The sequence below is a fragment of the Erpetoichthys calabaricus genome, chromosome 14 (assembly GCF_900747795.2).
Source record: "Erpetoichthys calabaricus chromosome 14, fErpCal1.3, whole genome shotgun sequence".
In the NCBI taxonomy this organism is placed as follows: domain Eukaryota; kingdom Metazoa; phylum Chordata; class Cladistia; order Polypteriformes; family Polypteridae; genus Erpetoichthys; species Erpetoichthys calabaricus.
Genome location: NC_041407.2, coordinates 24,228,792 through 24,248,926, shown reverse-complemented (window position 1 = coordinate 24,248,926; position 20,135 = coordinate 24,228,792). Strand labels below are relative to the sequence as shown.

The window sequence follows — 20,135 nt, the reverse complement described above, 5'->3', positions numbered from 1 at the left end:
CAAGGTTAAGTTTTAGAATGGCACTCGCCCACCACAAGTATATTAACATTTTTATACAACTGCCACGGTTTTAGATTGCAGTCAACGTTGTATTTACTATTATTTAACTTCATATGCCAACATAATATGCAGTTTGGCAGAGGTGTCCAAACCTTTGCACGGAACTGTGTCAGAATATGGACACAATATAAAAATGCACACACTTACTGGAAACCTCTGTTGATGCAAAAACTGAAACCAAGACAAATCAGGCTTGTTTAATAAAATCTTGTAACAGATCATTTAAAAAAAAAGATAGCAACATTATTCAGATTTAGTCAGTCACATTTAAAATTGCACCTGACAAATGTTATCTGAGTGTACAGTAATTAGGGCCAATCAACTTGCCCTACAAGATTTCCCTAAATATTTTTTGGTTGCATAGTGCAAACCATGACCCATGTGGAGCTACAAAAATATCAATGAGTTCTTACAGATGAAATGTATAGATCTGAAGGTCAGAAAATATCTAAGACATTATTACTTTTATTATGCGGCATGGTTTAGACCATCATTAAAAAAGGGGAAAAATGTGTCATTAGGACATTCCATCTTAACTAGTGTTTAAGGGAAACAAATTCAAATGGGTAAAGGGATAAAAAATTTAATGAAAGTAAATAATCAGCCCTTGCAAATTACAGCCATATGTAATATTTTTTGCATATGCATATTTTTTGAAGAGCCGTATCACTGGGGGGAGAACAGCCAAAAAAAAAAAACTCAGTGGTTTGATCTCAATTTCTATTAAAAATGTATGCACAAAGTCAATTTCAATTTTACCAAACAAAGACAAAGCTGCCTTTTCAGCAAGGCCAGGAGAGACAGACAAAAAAAAACTAACAGCTCCAAATATGAAGATACCTGGAAACAAAACCTCCAGCCTCTTCCAGAAAGATGGAAATCCACTTTTTCAAAACTACAATGTTGTCAAAGCAAACGTAATGGCCTAGCTGAAATGAAATTCACAATCCTATCAAATATGTGGACTTGCCTCCCATGCACAGACAACAGACTTACTGCTGTAATCAAAAAAAAAAAGAAAAAGGTACTTTGTACAAAAATGCCACCCTCCCTAAAAAGGCATTTGTTTTCACTGAAGTACTGCGGTTACAATAGGTTAAAAAAAAAAAAAAGAGGATTTGTTTGATTTCATCCTTTATATCTACAAAAGCTTACATTTCAGTAAGTGTGTGAACAGTTTAAATCATGTAAATAAAGGCTTCATTAAAATTCTTCAATTAGAAAATTTTAATGAAACGTTAATTCTTCAATTAGAAAATTTAAATGAAACGATTTTGTCTTACATAGAATTATGAAAGTTGCTCATATACTGAGCACATGCAAGTTATAAGCTACACAGAAGTATTGAATGATGCACCTAAAAAAAGTGCTCAACCAAAAATTTGCCCCCAAAAAGTATTGATGCAACTGAAGATTCTCAGAATCAACCACACATATAAGACCTGCTTCTGTTCTGAGCATTATCTATAAGTTTTACTAGTAATATTAACTATTAGTATTCATGTCAGCTGACAGCATACATAATGTGTGACTTGAGCAACTGAAACAGCAAGTAAGCTGAAGGTCAAAATACTGAAACCTGATCCATTACAAATCAGCATGACCCCTCATTAATAAAAAAAACAGGTGAAGGAAGAAACAAAAATGCACATACTTCAAACCACAGGTGTTGTGCAAAATCATGTGATGCCACTGCAGGCATTGCCTTCCTAAGCATTAACCTCCTTAGCGTTGTTTAACCCCATTAAAAAAAAAAAAAAAAAACGCACATTTTTTTTTTTTAACACCACCACGTTAATATGTAGATTAAAAAAAAAAAAAAATCACACAGTTGTAAAGTTATGTCCACTGTTCACTGCTGTACTGATGTAGATTTACTACACATCCTTCATTTGCTGTTTCGAAAACAGTCGCCAATACACAGTCCAATGTGAAGAGTCATTCTTTGTGCACTTTTCTTGTATTTTTTCTGTTGCTCGAGCATGAGGGTAGAATGTCAAGGCCTGATCCATACAATCGACATGCCCATTGTGTTATTGTAAGCTACCTCAAAGTACAAGGATTAAGAGGCTTCTACAATCCCCAACGCAAACATTGATGGTTGCTGCATTAGCAGTGCTTAGGGGGCAGAAGTCTTTGTCGTTCCATTTAATCACAATCATTTAGTAGCATTACATGACTTAAGTCACCAGGCATATCACAGCAGTTCAGTTGTACAGTGCCGTATTGCCGTATATAATCGGCTTCAGGATCAACATCTGATGACCAATTCACACTGTTATTATTGCTTGTTTCAACAAATGCTACCATTTCAGTTGGTTCTAAAACAGACTTTACAGCTCCTCAGTAACAAGCCATTGTGCTTTGGCTGAAAGCCCAGTCCCACTCATGAATATTGACTAGCTCTCTTAAACTGGCAAAATGCACAGAAATATTCATGACTTTGTTACAGCCTGAATTCATTTAATCTGCTAGGAGGCAGCAAAATACTGTCTAGAGAGTGATTCAGGCTTAAAAATGTAAAGCGGATCATTAAATGCCACCCCGAATTTGATTCGAAGTTAACCAACATTACACAGAATTCCTAGCCCAACTGATGCTTGGGGGTTAACACCAAGGAGGTTAAATGCAAGTCGACTAAAATTCTAATCAGAAAAAACACAAAAATGGAAATTGGCAGCAAAAGTGAGAGCAACTAGCAAATGTGTAGCATATGCAAAGTATACCAGTATCAATACTTATAAACAAGAATGGATATTATTCCAAACGTAAACCATTAAATTATGGATAAACTACTAAAACTCACGATCAAAATTAAAAACTGCAAATTAGATGACAAACTTAAAGATAATGTGTATCAGATGAATAGTGCTTAGAGAAAATGACTCCATCTCTACTCACAATGTCTCTCTCTTTCAACTATACTGGCCAAAAATATTGAAACTAATGTCAAACAAAAGGAGGCTCCATAATGTAAAGAAAATTCACTAATTTGACTTTATTTAACCGTGAATCTATTTTACAAGCCTTTTCTTTCAAACTGCAGAAGCAAAGGGTAAAATGTTTGCAGTTAGATATATGTCTTAATTTCAGAAACTGCAACTTCAGCCCAAACAAATTAAGATTACTCAATTTCAGTTGGTATATGTATACATTTACTTTTCTGCAAAATGTCAAGTGCTAATGCAAGCAAGTGTAGTGGTTAATGCAGATTGTGGGCTCAAATCCTGCTACTGACACCGAGTGTCCTTGTCTATGTCACCACTTATTGGAAAATCAAAAGAAATGTAACGAATTGTATCTCAAATGGTTAAAGTCGACTTGGATGAAAGGCATCAGCCAAAGTAAAAATAAGCAAGCAACCAAGCTGAGAAAGTCTGTATAAAAAAATAAAGAGTATTCCCTTAACAATAACAGACATGAAGTTTTACTTTTAACACTAAAATGTTTATGAATAAGTTAAGACAATTTGACTCTAGTCTGTCAAAGGAAAGCAACTTCAGTCATACGGCAGCTTGTTACAAATGCTAATGAAAAGCTAGTAAAACCTAGGATTTGTGAGCAAACAAAACTTTAAAGGGATTTAAATGATCTATGTGGGTGCTGTGACTGTCAAAAAGTAAAACATAAGACTTAATTACAAACCTTTTCATGGAGGGTTCTCCTCTCCTCCTCATATTATGAAAGAACAGCATCAAGTTTTGATCACATTTTATTACAAGAAATTTTACAACAGTACAGGAGGAAAATCACAAGACCTACTTGGTGGTCAAAGATTGAGCCTGCAACAGGAAACAATTCTAAATACATGTAATTGTCACATTAAGACGCAACATACACATACTGGGACTTAAGACTGAAGCCCTCACCAAACAGTGTTGGGGACATAGGGTCCAACAGCACATAAAGTGCTGTGAAGGCCTCACTTTCTGTAGAACAATGTAATGCACAGAACTTGCCTTTAAAGTTGATATGTTCATGTTCGTAAAATTTTGGAGGCGCTGGAGTAACCATATTTACTAAACTTCACTTCTAAAATACCTAAATGAAACATGAGGAGAAAAAAAAAAGCCACAGTATATCATCTGTAACAATGGCGTGTATTCCTTTTTAATTAAAAAGGTTATGTAAAACAAAGTCCCATGCGTTGCAAACTTTCTCCTCATCTTAGGAAGGTAGTTTCTCTTTCTCATTATGTCACAAAGGCTTAGTTCTGGCCTTTTGATTACTAACACATCACAAGATGAGAAAAGCTTTAATCTCCAAACCTATTCCTGATGGAGCAGCTTCAATAACGGCCTCCTTGTGACATAACGGGAGGTCTCATTCCCATTGGAGGTCGGGGTGGCCCACCTTGAAATGGAGGAACCATTGGAGGTGCCTGTCCATAGGGAGGCATCCCACCAGGCATGTAACCTGGCATCCCCTGAGGAGGGCCGCCATATTGTCCTAAAATAGGGAGGGAGGAAAAGAGAAAAGCAGTCCTTTAGTACATTATCCTTTATGTTTGGGAATATCAAGGTGCTGAATTAAAAGATCCAACAGAACCTGCTTACAAATGAGGTATAAATGGACATGTAATTAAACAAAAAAAGAAAGCTCAACATGCAACGTCTTGGTATCTCTCAAGGTTTTGAAGCAAGTTATTTTGATATCACAAGTAAGCCAGTCAAAAAGACTGACATTCAATAGAAAACTACCGTTTACAAATATCAGCAAAAAATGGGCAAAACAATTAGATTACATGCACCTTAACTCAAAACTTATTTACAAGATTTACACATTGCCTGTTACAAATGATTCTAATGATGGTGCACATTCCTCCATTTTTTTCTATTTACTGGTTAAATCTGATTCTCAGGATGTGTGGAGTAAGTTTTTATGCCCCCATTTTCCAGCTACCCATTACAGCGATACCTTGAGATACGAGTTTAATTCGTTCCGTTACCGAGCTCGTAACTCAAAATGCTCTTCTCAAATCAATTTTCCCCATTGAATGATTCGAAATGCCACTACTCCGTTCCGGACCCCCAAAAAACACTGCAATTTTTTTTGTTACATGTTTTTAAGTCAGAAAAATGTACTTATAAATAACGAATATTGTATAAAAACAATACAATAGAATGTACTGCAATAAACTGGTTTTATTAAGTACACTATAGTATAATGTACAGCATTTACCTTGTAGATCAGACGAGTTGAAGATGCTGACGGAGGTGGTGGAGAAAGGCTGAACTGAATAACCAAATGTTATTCACTGATTTTTGCCCTTTTCGCCGCACCTTCCTCACTTTCACTTTTCGAAAAAAACCTGTCCAATGAGGTCTGTTTCATCCTCCCTTTCAGAATGTTTCTAAAATGTGTCATGCAAGTGTCATTAAGTAGCACCGTCGCGCGCCCAGTTGAAACTTCTGGGAGTTTCTTTTGACTAAAGTCAAAGTTTCTCCCACATTCCCAACATTTCCTTTATCTCACTTGTAGAGAACTTCCTCCGCGTCACTTATTTCCTGCAAAACTTCCATGTGCTGCTGCGTCTGTAGCTCCTTTAGCTCCTGCGTTGTCAGTCCCTCAGAGTGCTCCTCGATGAGCTCATTGATGTCACCTTCATCCATGTCCAGGCTTGCTGGGGGATGTATCCTTCGGCCGCTATTATTCCTGCAAAAGTTTTGAGGTAATCCTCAGCTGCTTTCATATCCGCGCTCGCTGGCTCACCATGCCTGACAACAGAGTGAATGCCGGTCCTCTTTTTAAAATTCTCAGACCAGCCCAGACTGGCTTTAAATGCTTCGCCCAATGCCAAGTCTGTCAAAGTGCCTGGGGTCTGCTGCTGCAAATCAGCGTAAATCGCTAGTGCCTTCTCGCAGATTATAGCCTCCGTCACGGTATCTCCTGCGAGCTGCTTCTCCGTCAACCACACAATCAGCAGCTTCTCCATATTTTCATGGATAGATGTCCAGTTTAGAAATGATTTTAACGCCCTTGGCTGGCATTATAGCCTTTATCGACTCCTTCTGCTTCAGTATGGTGCAGATTGTAGAAGTGCTACGCTTGTACTGCTTCGCCAAATCGACTACACACACATCTTGTTCATGGTTTTTCTATAATTTCTTCCTTTAATTCAATGCACATCATCCGCTTCTTCCCTGCACTATCCTTCGCGCTCACTTTCTTCGGACCCAGAGTTGGAAAAATGAAGTTTTGCAAAATAACTGCATGCACAAATGCGAGCACAACATTGAAGCTTCCACTGCGAGCTAACTGCTTAAAGTGAACGAGTGAGACACAGGATGTTACAGCGTTCACTGTGGCGAGCTGCACGAACTATCGGTGGGGTATCTGAAGCTGGCTCGTAACCCAAATTTTAGCTCTCAACTGCTCGTATCTCAAAAAACTCGTTAGTTGGGACACTCGTAAGTCAAGGTATCACTGTATTTGATTTCTTTTGCTCACCCTCATGTTCCACTAAACGCATTTATGTCCTATATTCTCAACTTCATGGCTCCATAACTACATCTATCCAAGTCACTCAAAAATGGATCAGAAATCTTGCCTTATCAATGCCACGGTGTTGGAATACTATTTTTAAAAACATTAAATTTTCTAGTAATAAACCACCAACACACACCCAATATAAAATTGTCCACGGAGTTTACCACCACCCAATTGGAAGTGTTTCCTGATGGGCTTAGCCCCTGACTCACTCTGCCATTAGTGTGCCACAGGGCACCTTTCTCCACACGCTCTGAGAATGTCCCACTGCTGCTATTATCTGGGCTTCAATTGCTAATGCCCTCTCCTCCACCGTATTTATCTCTATTCCGTGCTCTCCTTCCACTATGCTTGTTACATTTCTCTTCTCTGTTTCCCTTCACAATCAGCACACTTAAATTGGCCATTATAGCAGCCAAAGTTCTATAGTCTCCCAATGGAAGAATCCTGTATCTGTCTCTCTATTGGTCTGAAAGTCTTTTGTACAAGCTAGCATTATTAGAAATGTCAACTGCAAGGATTAATGGGGTACCTGCATATACTAGTGCTAGTAAATGGGATAACATTATCTCCCTGATCAAGTCATTGCTGACTGCAAACCCCCGATTTCAATCTGACACTTCTATTAGATTTCTTTCCTCAACTGGCTGTGTGGGCCTCTGGGCCCTGTCAGTGACTGTGTGTACCATCAGTCCACTATCAGTATCTACTTTCTTAAATTGCTCTGGGGAGGGGGTTTCTTCAAGATTTCAATATGAAAATGTCTTCTACTTTTTTGTTATTTTACTATTTGTTTGACATCAAAAAAAATTGATTACACAAAAATAAGTACAGTGCTACAGCAACATCTTGTATAAACAAATACAGACCAACTCAAATCACATACTACCAATAGTTAAAAAGAAAGATTAGTAGAGAATTAATCCAGAATGAATCCAAAAAGTCAAGACGCTGCAAATAAAAATTTCTCATCCATAACAATAATTGCATCTATTTACAGTGAGGAAAAACGACATAAGTACTGTTTGAAAAGGTACAAACAAGGGATCTCTATAAGTTTAGTAGACTGTACACTTGTTTAAAATCTTACATTGGCTAAAAGCAAACTAAAAAACTATAACTTGAATATGCAGGATTTGCACTGCTTGTATCACTTAAATACTAAAGGCTACTTTAGATGAGACATAAAAAAAAAAAAAAAAATACCATGTGGGGGCATAGAGTGCCTAATTCCTGGCTGCTGAGGAGGCATTCCTTGCTGTGGCGGAATCATGCTTCCCATTGGCCCCACAGGGGGAGCACTAATGGACTGCTGCCCTTGTCTTGGAAGATTTCGCTGGTATTTAGGCAACTGTGCCCTCCTCTCTTCCTGTAAGACAAAACAGGAACAAAGGAGCTTACTTGCCTGAAGAATGAATTATTGATAAAAGACATTCAGAAGAATGAAGTCAACACTCTACTGACATTGGCAATTACTTACTGTTGAAAAATCAAAGATCTATATAAAAACTTACCAATGAGATATCCTCATCAGGGTGGATCAACTTACTAGTTGCACTCGCTGTAGTGAGGGTAGCTGGCTTACTTGTGACAGTCGCGGATGGTTTAGTTACAGTGCTGTTAGTGGCATTAGTGGTTGAAGCAGTTGACTGAGTGTATGCTGGGAATGTTGGTTTAGGAGGTTCTGCAGAAGTTGCAGGTGTGCTAAGGGGCTTGAAATCAGTACCAAGTGGTCCTGGCACAGCCTGTGGAGTCTGGAAAAGAAAAAAAAAACAAAAAGAATCAGAAAAGGAATAAAGTCCAAAAAGAAATGCATAGTACTGAAGCTTTAAGATACCAGCAGCAAGGGGTAAACAAACTAATATCACACAGTCAGTCATGCTTTATACAGCATTATAGATGCACTAAAGCAAACATCACTAATTGTTTTTAACCTATTAAAAAAAAAAAAAAAAAAAAAAATACACCACACCACACAGCTAATGGTCTTGCTTAAAAGGAGCACAGCAGAGATTACAACAGGACATCGGGAAGTACAATACAAATCTGGGCACTTGGAAAGGTTTCATTGACAGGATAATATCTCTTTCCAAAATAAAGCTACAGAATTTCATTTTGAAAAATGGACAAATACTGTCACAGATTTGTATTGACTTCTACCTCCTAGCATCATGCAGAAAATCACCTCAAACAAACAATGAAGGATGAGGTATTCCATAAATATTTATAATCAAATTGTTCAGAATGTAGAAACATTCCTGAAATCTCTACATTTTAAAATTTAAACTTTTGTAATGTGATGCATTAAATCATACTGAACATATGCATCACATTTGTAAACTGAAGATGAAAAGCGGACATCTAGTTTTTTCATGCCACTGAAGATCACTGTGAAGCATTTATTTTACAAACTAGAATTTATCTGCAAGCTCCTGCGTACTTGTGCTGTGCTAGGAAACAGAGGTTTAGAAGACGGTGACAGACTGTCTGCACTGGATGAGGTTGTACTTGTGCTTGGAACATGAGTCCCCATCTGTAGCATAAAGAAAGAGCAAACAGTGAATACCTAAATAGCAAAACCAGTGAAGTGTCTACAGTGTTCCAAGTCTGCCGACTGTTAGCCACTGCTATAGGTATATTTTATTAAACTGGCCTATTTATAACAGATGTAAACTCCAGCTCTCAAAATTCCAGACTGCATCTAACTAAATACTGCGATGTGCCAAATATTCTAATTCAATACTGTGGGTTTATATTAAAATGCAGTTCTTTCCAATTTCAACATCTATTCTGTAAAGAAATGCACATGTGGAAAGAATAACTGAAACGCATACTTGTCCTGCACTGGGAAACAAGGGCTTTGTAATGGGTGGCTGTGGATTTGACACTGTGACCACAGGCAGTGCCGGACCATTTAACATAGCCGGTGCAGTGACTGGTGGAGCCTGTGCTATATGAGGCAAACCTGGACGAGGCCCAACAGGTGGAGGCATACCTAGATGACAAGGGAACAAAGAATAAAAATGTTCAAACACAAACTATACAGCAAAACTCAAACACAAACTCCCAACGGCATTTTCACAACTAGTAGCTTATGACAGGTCACTACATAGTATTTTAAAGTTGACACTTAACCATCATGAACCATGGCTTAGAAAGAATCCATAAAACTATAATTAAAATTACTATGCAAATAAAAAGACTCACCTGGGGGCATGCCTGGCATCATTGGTGGCATTCCCGGTCCAGGTGGCATCATACCTCCCATTGGCATCATACTGCAAAAATAAAAGCATTCTGAGCTGAAGAGGCAACATTTTTATTATGATAAACAGCAAAGACCACCTCGACATTTCATCACGCAATACATGGTAGCTATTTACAAAACAACTCAATCATACCCCGGAGGCATTCCTGGCATTACTGGTGGCATTCCATGCATCATAGGAGGAACTCCTGGCATCATAGGAGGCATTCCTGCAGGACAAAACAAAACAAAAACAAAAAAAAAAAACACACAACTTTGTTAAAATAACAGCCAAAAGTAAAACAAGTGAAATGTGTCAAAAAACCAATGATATACTAAATATCACTGACAAATACTGTCAATAACATAGTATGCTAATAAAGGACTTTAATGAAACTCATCCTCATCACCAAACATGAAAACCCCAGAAAATGTAATTTAGAAGTTTACAGAACTGCAACTCTACACAAAAGAATTTGCTGCTTCTGAGGAATAAGATTTTCCCATTTGTCCATTTGCAATGATCTACTTGTACCTGTAACAGCTTGTAATATCTTGCGTGACATACTACGGTTTACACTGGTATGTAATATTTTATACTCACTGTGTAAAAATTGTCTATCTAATATAGAGGTTCCCATGGTGTCTTGTTTTTATTTTGATCATTGTGCTGTATCCTTTATTTTATATTGCACTTTTAATTGTGCTTCTGGAGATGTTTGGGAAAAGAACTGCCAGTGTGGTTTTAACCTTCTGTATTAAAACAGTAACATGCATGTTCGAAGGGTAAAATGAAAGATTAAATAAAAAAAAAAATCACCATCAGCCAGTATGACAAAAACATGTTCAAAAGTGTGTTAAGAATAAATAACATATGCACTACTAGCTGAATAAGTAGCTTTTCAGATGTTTCAAAATTCAGAAAAGAAATGCTAATCAACAGGTCCTTTCTTGCCAAGTTATTGACTTCTGCTTATCAGCTAACCCCAATCCTAATAATCATTTGCAACATTTTAGGCAATTTACATAGAAATTGTGATTTAATTAAGTCAATCACCTTATGTACAACAGTACACTTAACCAACTGTTGTTGCAATAAGATGATCGTATTTAGCTGCTAATTAAAATTTACTTAAATTTAACACCACCACCAAAATGTACCATGAGGTAAGCAGCACTGAAGTTATGAACTGTATATCTGAATGAAGCTCCTTTAGCTCTGCTCACATGCACAGTATTTTTCATGCACTGTTTTGAAAATACCACTTCTTACTAGCAGAATGAAAGAAGTCACTTAAAATATACTAGACCTGAGCACTAAAACCATTCCAGCCACCCCCGAAAAAGATGTTCGGCAGTTGACTTCCCCTACACAAAGCTGTAATTTTAATGGTAAAATACTGGGTGGTAAGAAGAGTAAAAATTTACTGAATTGATTTTGCTCAGAATCAACAGACTTCCAGCAATTTACAATGCTAACATGTGTCCCAAATTTCAAGAAAGTAAATACAGAGGGTTTACCAAAAGGTGCAAACCACAGGTGTTCCTCAAACATATGAAAGACCGATTAGACTTTGCCAGAAAATGTTTAAACAAAAATTAATTTAGTTTTGGAACAGTTTTCTTTGGACATGTGAAATTAAGATCAATATCTACCAGAACGATTGACAGAAGAATATGGAGAAGGAACAGCTCATTATCTGTAGCATACCACATCATCTGTGACATGGTAGAGGCATGCGTGACTGCCAATAGAAGAAGGTCACTAATGTTTATTGATATGACTACTGGCAAAAGTTGCAGGATTATTTCTTATGGACCTAACTGTACATCTATGATGCACTCCAAGAGCTGTCAAATCTTGTTTAGACATACCCAATTTAAATGTCCTTACTAAACTTAACCAGCTGGGATATGAATATATCAACAATTACCTGAAAAGCTACCCGGAGGCATTCCTGGGGTACCAGGGACTGGTGGCATGCCTGGTTGTGTCATTGGAGGAATAAACCCAGGCTGAGGCTGTACAGGAGCTTGCTGGAAAGATGGCCCTGGCTCATCATCGTCATCATCATAATCTGAATCATCTTGATTATTCTGCTTCTTTTTTTGACTTTCTGCTGTTAATAAAATTAGATCCTATAAATTGTTAAAAAAAAGCAGGCATGCATTTAAAAAAAAAAAAAAAAAAAGCACAGTCATGCGCCGACTTACAGCTCCATTTGGGCCCAGCCATTAGGTGGTACATCAGTCACAGCTGAATGGGTCTGGTGCGAGTTACTGGTACACATACTTTTAACTGCTGGTGCAGAGTAGAACAAATCAATCTGAGTCTCAGTGTCTGCACACTAGGTCTGTATAAGAAAGTGTTTCTCAACCACTAGAGCGCAGATTGCAGTTTGCAAGTGGTTCACCTAAGCGATTATCAGCATTGTGCAATGTTTCTTGGTTTTTAAGTAAGCTTATTTCACCAAGACCACCGGCCCAATCACCCTCATTACACCAAGGGGGCGGTTTACAATTGCCAGTAGTGGGTTGCCAATGAACTTAAAAAGGCAAGACTGAGTTGCAGAACTATACAAAGTTGAGAAACACTGGGTGTAACAAACCCATCACAGGCTGAATTCACAAGAATTGGCCATGCGGAGCAGCTCGGATCTAAACAAACCTTAACAGCTTCCTTCAAAAGTCAGAAAACATACGAAAATATTACTGTGGCTATTTTAGGCAATTTCTAGAACATTACCACACTATTATTTTCCTATGGCCCTCAGCCAAGTACAAATCGTCTCAATCCAGTCATCTGTAAATCGACGCATGAATATACAAAGTGACCTAAAAGCAGAAAAAAATCCCAATCTCAAACGTTACCTGCCGTCTTCTGTTCCAGTAGTCGTCTTCTTTCTTCCATATCTTTTTCTGGAATGCCTTCCATGCCATAGATTTCCAGCTCTATGTCTGTCCTGCCAGGTATCGCATTGGGAACACCATCTATAGTTTCTTTGTGTACCTAAGGAAAAAAAAATACTCAGATAAAACATGCAAACTACAAATAGACACTATGCTTGATGCTAAAACCACTGTCCTAATGCTGAGGCATTACTACACCATCAAGCCACCCACAAAACTGAAGAGAAAAATGCTGTAGCTGAAGTTGTATTTGTAATATATTTAAATAAGAACAATCTGAAACTTCTGTTGCAAATTGTCTATGAAACATGTTTGAAGAAGGGTTAAATAAGTGTTGTGAGACAGAGAATCTACAAATCTTACAAATAATATGAATTCAAAACACAAAAAATTGGTCTTGTATACCTGCATGCAATGTATAGCCAAACCAGGACCTGTATACAACTTTTTATGACAAATGTGGCATTTAAAGTGTTTGGCTTTCTGGTGCTGAATCAAAATTTTCTCATCGTCAAAGTCTCTGTTGCAATACCTGAAATTACTGAGTTAAGGTTAATGACAAGGAGAAAAAACTTGATAGACAAAAAATGAACCTTTTAGTGGTCTACAATTTCAATTTAAAGCAAAACACATGTACAAAGCAAAAAAAAGTACAACTTTTGAGTAACCAGAATGAGCATGCATTTTACCAGATGCAAAACAAAAGGTAAGATTCAAAAAAAGAACATTTCAAGTAACAGTGCACACAAATTTGTACTATGAACATTACAGAAATGTTTTTTAAAAAATGCCGAAAAGAAAAGCGGCAAATAACCCTTAGTTGCGGAGAAGTGCGTCACCAAAACTTTAAGTTATGGCTCTAATGCAGGAATTGAAATTTAATTTAGGCCACAAAATAAAAACTAAAGCAAGGCACTACAAAGTAATGTTTTGTTCATATTTGTAGAAAATGACTCAAAGCTTTATTTTGAGGAATGCAGGACTTAATAAATCTAACAAAATTAAATTTGAAAGAACTATAGTGCATTTTTAGCTTTTAAAGCAAGATGGAAAGCAAGGTACAAGGCACACAGTAATTTTAAAAATATTGGTAATGAAATGAACATGTCAAAACTTTGTTCATATGCTCATTCTCCTAATTAAACTGCATTCACTAATTAAAAGCTAGCAATTTTTATGTTATAAGCAGTTGTAATTTAAGCTCTCACATGCATAATCCTCACAGAGCAGTGAAAAGCCTTTTAGCAGTAAAGAATGACCTTATGCTTTATGCACAAAAAAGAGGAAGAGAACACATTGAAACTTATTTTTACTTTTAAAAATGCATCATGTCACTTTTCATTATGAACAGTTAATAATAAAGTGAAACAAAAACTTGGACAAACTGTTTGAAACAAACAGTTAAAACATTAATTTAAAACTCAAACCATACATATAATATAGCAAAGAATACAAGAACTGTTTAATGCCTCATCACTAGTCAAATTAAAATGTATTTTATTTGAATTTCCACAGCATTCTGAATTTATGTTTTAACTGAACTTCGTGTTTTAATTAACCTAATCTCAACAGATAAGAAAAGAATATCCTACATTTAACAATACATTACAGCCAAAATTTGGCATGCAGAGCTTTGCAAAATACATTTATTAGAGTTGACAACCAAGTATAATATTGCACTACAAACTTAATTTTCTTGAAATTGATATTTAGAAAAAACATGGATATTTTGTGAACTGTCTTCTACACTAGAGGTTGAGCACACTTCTGCATGGTAATTTGTGCGTAATAAAACATTCCAACATCAGAACTGTTCATGCCCCTGTTCACCGTCATAACCAAGATTATAAATTAACTAAACAAGAACTGATATTGTGTTTATTAAAGAATTTATTTTGGGTTCTGATAAATGATAAATATAGGTACCCCTACTAACTTCTCTACTCTCAATAAATTGCATGCCAACTTGAAAATAAACAGACAATGTTTGTGTAAGATTAAATTCTAGAGACAAGGGAGCAGGAATTGAGATGAAATTTAAAAAAATCCCAATCATTTACTTTTACACATTTCAAGGAATTTAATCAAACTCAACAATGATGATGTTTTCTCTGTGAGACAGGTCAAGTTGGGGAGCATGCACTGCTACGGTGTGTTGCCGAACCCACCACACAATGAAACAGCTCGATATCTTGGTTGGCATACCCCACCCAGCAGTCTAGTCCCACAATCCAGAAATGACCCTCTATCTGCTGCAACCAGGTGTTATGTGGGCATCCCCTTGGCCTGGTCCAGCCACTCGAGTTCTCAACAATGACGATCCTGCGAGTCGGGCAATTGCGCCACATGGCTGTAGTGCCGTAACTGACGCTCCCTTACAATGAAGGTAAAATGCCTCAATCGGGACCTCCATGAGCAACTGCTCATTTGACACCAAGTCAAACCAGCGATACCCTAGGATTCTCCACAGAGAAGTACCGAAGGAAACCAGTCTTTATCTCAGATCACTGGATAGCATCCATGTCTCGCAACCATATAGCAAAACAAGAAGCATCAGGACTCTAAAGACTTGGACCTTCGTCCTTTTGCAAAAATATCAGGAGCAACACACAACCATTTCAAATGACCTCATGACCGCACATATTCTCCCAATTTGTCTACTGACTGCATAGGAAGAATCACCAAAGACATGAATGTCCTTGCCGAAGTAAGTAAACCTCTCGATGAGGTTGACACCCTCACCGCAGACAGATACACTGCTCATGGCTGTGCCCAAGAGGTCATTAAAGGCCACGATCTTGGTTTTTATCTGGACACTTGCAAGCCCAGTCACTCAAGACTCCTCGCTCAGTCTCTCGAGAGCACTGATCAGAGCCTCCATGGACACCGCAAAGATCTCAACCATCATCAGCAAAGTCAAAATCAGTGAATCTCTCTTCACCCACAGCTGCTGGATCCCATGACCTTGCCAAACACCCAGTCCATGAAAGCACAGAACAGAGTAGGTGTAAAAACACACCCCTGACAAACCCCCAGAAACAAATGAGGTTCTGCCTCCACTCTGCACAGCACCAGTGTACACTGGAGTGAGACAGCATAGCCAAAAAATTTACACTGGACTCAGAAGGTATGGCCAACTAGAAGACGACTGCAGCATGGTGCCAAAAACTTCAGACTAAGCTTGGTGGATCCAGATAAAGTGCCACTACTTCTGCTTCATATCAAGCTTGTTTAATAAAGCAGTTTGTCAACACCCGAAAATAATGTGGATTGCATTTATGAATTTGTGCCAAACGATTCTGTCCTTGCCTAAAGCTAATTTTGAAGAGGGCATTTTTTTTAACCTGATATTTGAAAACAAATTTCTAGTGGAGAATTTGATGTTACAATGAACAACCTGGAACAAATGGCTTGGGTATCATTTAAAGAAGTAATTTTCAAGTCTTTAAGTGACAAATATCCAAATTATAAAGAAATTATTAAAAATGTGTTATTTAAGTTTAAGGAACTGGGTTGCAACGTGAGTCCCAAAGTTCTCTTTTTGGATTTGCATTTTGAAATTTTTCCTGAAAATCTTTGGTGGGGTGAGTACAGAGCAAGATGAAAGATTCCATCACAATATCGAAACAAGTTTGCATGAAAAAAAAAAAAAAAAACCTATGAAGTGACAAAACCAGAGAAGTTATAAGTCAATAAAAATGGAGGTACTCCTGTTATAACCCCACCACTCAACCCAGATAGCTTTCAATGTTACACATAACATTAGAAACTTTGCTGCAGAAGTAATGTTTCAAAAGTAATTAAAAATCAAACTTTACGTATTCTTGTTTTTGTTCTGTAAATAAATGTAAAAAAATTACGTTTTTCTCATGCCTCTGCCGGGGTTAAAACACACAAGTACCAAAATGTATTATTGTCTTTACAAAAATGTTTATAAATATTAGACTGACTAAGTATTTTCATAGTAAAAGAATTCACTGGGAATGTTTATGGATGTGATGAGAGGGGACATGCAGGTGATGGATGTGACACAGCAAGATGCAGAAGACAGGAAGATATGGAATAAGATGATCAGCTGTGGCAACCCCTAATGGGAGCAGCCAAAAGAAGACTGCATACATGAATTGTGAAATCTGTTAAAATTTAATTTAATATTTCAATTTTGGATTTACATGTGACATGAAGGAAATGTTCCAATTATATCTACATTATATTCCTGAAAGAAAAAAAAGTCAATTAAATTTAACTAATTTTGCAGACCTATCATTACTCCTCTGAGGCCTACTAATTTACTAACAGCTAAATTGGCAAAGTATAACTTAATAAGGAACAACAATTGTATTGTTTTTAATTTCTCTATGTTCAAAACAAAAGCTGAACCTGGTGCAATTAGCGTATACACTGCCTGACACCCCCCCTCCCCCCGGGTAAAATACATGTGCCTGTACAATGAGAATACGATCTTGATAATTCAACAATTACTACAGATACCATAAATGGTTTCATACTTTTGTAAAAACACACCTAGTGTTTAATACTTTGGCTACAAATACAATAGCTAACTATATCATTTAAAGAATTCACAAAATTATCTAAAAGTGCGTTGTCATCTCACCAGGTATTTGAACACGAGACTCCAAACTGTATTACGGTGGTTTGAGAGCCTTTTTTTTCGTAATCGAAATTCAAAAATCATGCACTTTCAATTGAACCACACAAACGACCCAGCGAGTCTAAAATATAATAATAATCAAACCGACCATCTTTTCCCCCCCATTTCACACAAAACTACGTATTCCAATTTAAGGGCGTGGAGACGGGAAGTTTCAAAATATGTCAGGATTTAAAACCGAACAACAGTCAATCGCATGGCCATTCACTCCCAAGAGATACGCCGGGGCAACATGGAATCGCACATTGAGATAAACAAGAGTTTTCGACGCGGAGTGGAAATCGGGCACCTCCAGGAAAACATTCGAATTTCAGTCTTATCACGGCATGTGTCCAGTCTGTACTTTCAGCGTGCACAGTAATGTACATAATGTAAACTCAAACATAACATTTAATAAACCGGTCAGTAAGACTGCTTATTTACGAATTAATCTATGTAAAAAGAGTTCCGGTCAACTGCACACAGAAGGCACACTTGGCAGGATAATGGCAGTTTAAACGAATCCTTTTTCGATGGCTCGAGCAGGTGGAGCGCATTAACCGAGTTATTGTCCACAGCACGGAGTTTTGTTTTTAAACCAAAATCTAACACCAGTTTTAGCCTTGGCTTAAAGTCTTCAGATATCTTCAATGTTAACACCTTGAAAGCCTCTCAGGCCCGTTTTCACTATGAAAGCATAAAATTGTACATATTTTGGAAGTTTTCTAGCTTTGCTTGATAGTTTTTAAGATAGCAGAATAAATTTATATTATAAGCTAAACAAAATTTACCCGTTTGTATACAACTTTACTAAGATGACGCAGGGTTTTTGTCCTCCGCCTATTTACCTGATGATACATAATGGCGGCCTTCCGCCCATTTCACTATAATCAAAATAAACTATTCGTAAAACGTATTTCTTCACAAAAGGATACCAACACCATGGTTTCATCTGCTTCTTCTTCTTCCTGCCCATCTTCACGATAAAAATAGATAAGGGTTAAGATAAAATAACTCGTTAGACTACGGTAACACACGCACGTCAACTCGACGGCATATAAGAAAATGGCGCCGTTCGACTCACTAGCGATATAGACGACGGAAGCGGAAATAAACCCGCGTCGACAGGAAAAGAAATACAACAAACTTTATTAGAAGCTGCTGGGAAGACAATCAGTTCTGGGGCTCAGTTCGCATCAACTTTCAGGAAGATTGCCTGGCTGCAGCTAATGGATAATAGAAAGTGTGGAGCAAATCAAATTGCGTGTGAGTTTGTTTACGTAAAGATTACATCTTAACAAAAATCTAAATTGCCCATCTTTTAAAATATCAGATACTATTACTATTCATGATGCATCTTCTAATCCTGATTCAAGTTTTCTCAAGAAGGTGTTGTTGTCTTGGATGTTTAATTTATAAACATGTATTTTCTCCTCATACATATTACATTTGAAACAACATGGATATTAAGTACAGGAATACGTTTATTTTTGAACTCATGGTTTAATAATAACATTTGGCTAGTTGCACAATTATTAAATAATGAGAGCAGTTTATTATCTTCCAAAGATTTTTAGATAAATTTCAAATTCCTGTCTCCCGTGTTAAACTTGCTATCATTGTTAGTGCCATTCTTGACAAGGTGATCACTTTAATTAACATGAATGCAGATTTTGCTCCTATTCGAGTGATTTATGTATTAGACAGAAAATATAGCAATGCTTATAAGGAGATTGCGACCCTTGTACAGTGCATCCGGAAAGTATTCACAGCGCATCACTTTTTCCACATTTTGTTATGTTACAGCCTTATTCCAAAATGGATTAAATTCATTTTTTCCCTCAGAATTCTACACACAACACCCCATAATGACAACGTGAAAAAAGTTTACTTGAGGTTTTTGCAAATTTATTAAAAATAAAAAAACTGAGAAATCCCATGTACATAAGTATTCACAGCCTTTGCTCAATACTTTGTCGATGCACCTTTGGCAGCAATTACAGCCTCAAGTCTTTTTGAATATGATGCCACAAGCTTGGCACACCTATCCTTGGCCAGTTTCGCCCATTCCTCTTTGCAGCACCTCTCAAGCTCCATCAGGTTGGATGGGAAGCGTCGGTGCACAGCCATTTTAAGATCTCTCCAGAGATGTTCAATCGGATTCAAGTCTGGGCTCTGGCTGGGCCACTCAAGGACATTCACAGAGTTGTCCTGAAGCCACTCCTTTGATATCTTGGCTGTGTGCTTAGGGTCGTTGTCCTGCTGAAAGATGAACTGTCGCCCCAGTCTGAGGTCAAGAGCGCTCTGGAGAAGGTTTTCATCCAGGATGTCTCTGTACATTGCTGCAGTCATCTTTCCTTTTATCCTGACTCTTCTCCCAGTTCCTGCCGCTGAAAAACATCCCCACAGCATGATGCTGCCACCACCATGCTTCACTGTAGGGATGGTATTGGCCTGGTGATGAGCGGTGCCTGGTTTCCTCCAAACGTGATGTCTGGCATTCACACCAAAGAGTTCAATCTTTGTTTCATCAGACCATAGAATTTTCTTTCTCATGGTCTGAGAGTCCTTCAGGTGCCTTTTGGCAAACTCCAGGTGGGCTGCCATGTGCCTTTTACTAAGGAGTGGCTTCCGTCTGGCCACTCTACCATACAGGCCTGATTGGTGGATTGCTGCAGAGATGGTTGTCCTTCTGGAAGGTTCTCCTCTCTCCACAGAGGACCTCTGACAGAGTGACCATCGGGTTCTTGGTCACCTCCCTGACTAAGGCCCTTCTCC

General features: G+C 37.7%; 1 protein-coding gene across 4 annotated transcripts; it reads right to left on the bottom strand.

Moving 5' to 3' along the window:
• Positions 1–3,756: 3,756 nt before the first annotated feature.
• znf207b (zinc finger protein 207, b) lies at positions 3,757–18,460 on the bottom strand. Of its 4 annotated transcripts, none has more exons than XM_028818866.2 (11): positions 18,293–18,460; positions 13,112–13,238; positions 12,668–12,806; positions 11,731–11,916; positions 9,951–10,026; positions 9,757–9,827; positions 9,384–9,544; positions 8,990–9,082; positions 8,064–8,303; positions 7,756–7,918; positions 3,757–4,509 (listed from the first exon to the last, which is right to left on the bottom strand). In XM_028818866.2, exons 1-11 carry the CDS (start codon positions 18,331–18,333, stop codon positions 4,349–4,351), a joined length of 1,458 nt encoding a protein of 485 aa, XP_028674699.1. In that variant the 5' UTR covers positions 18,334–18,460; the 3' UTR covers positions 3,757–4,348. The 4 variants fall into 4 exon arrangements, with proteins under 4 accessions (XP_028674699.1, XP_028674700.1, XP_028674701.1 ...); XM_028818867.2 differs by having other exon boundaries at positions 11,731–11,913; XM_028818868.2 differs by lacking the exon at positions 8,990–9,082 and having other exon boundaries at positions 18,293–18,459.
• Positions 18,461–20,135: the final 1,675 nt, after the last annotated feature.

Excerpts from the sequence above, each read along its gene's own strand:
- znf207b (XM_028818866.2), bottom strand. The coding sequence starts at position 18,333 with ATGGGCAGGAAGAAGAAGAAGCAGATGAAACCATGGTGTTG. Across the intron at positions 12,807-13,111 it reads TGGCTATACATTGCATGCAG|GTACACAAAGAAACTATAGA; the intron begins GTATACAAGACC and ends TTTTTTCCTTAG. Across the intron at positions 9,083-9,383 it reads TGTTTCCCAGTGCAGGACAA|ATGGGGACTCATGTTCCAAG; the intron begins GTATGCGTTTCA and ends TTTATGCTACAG.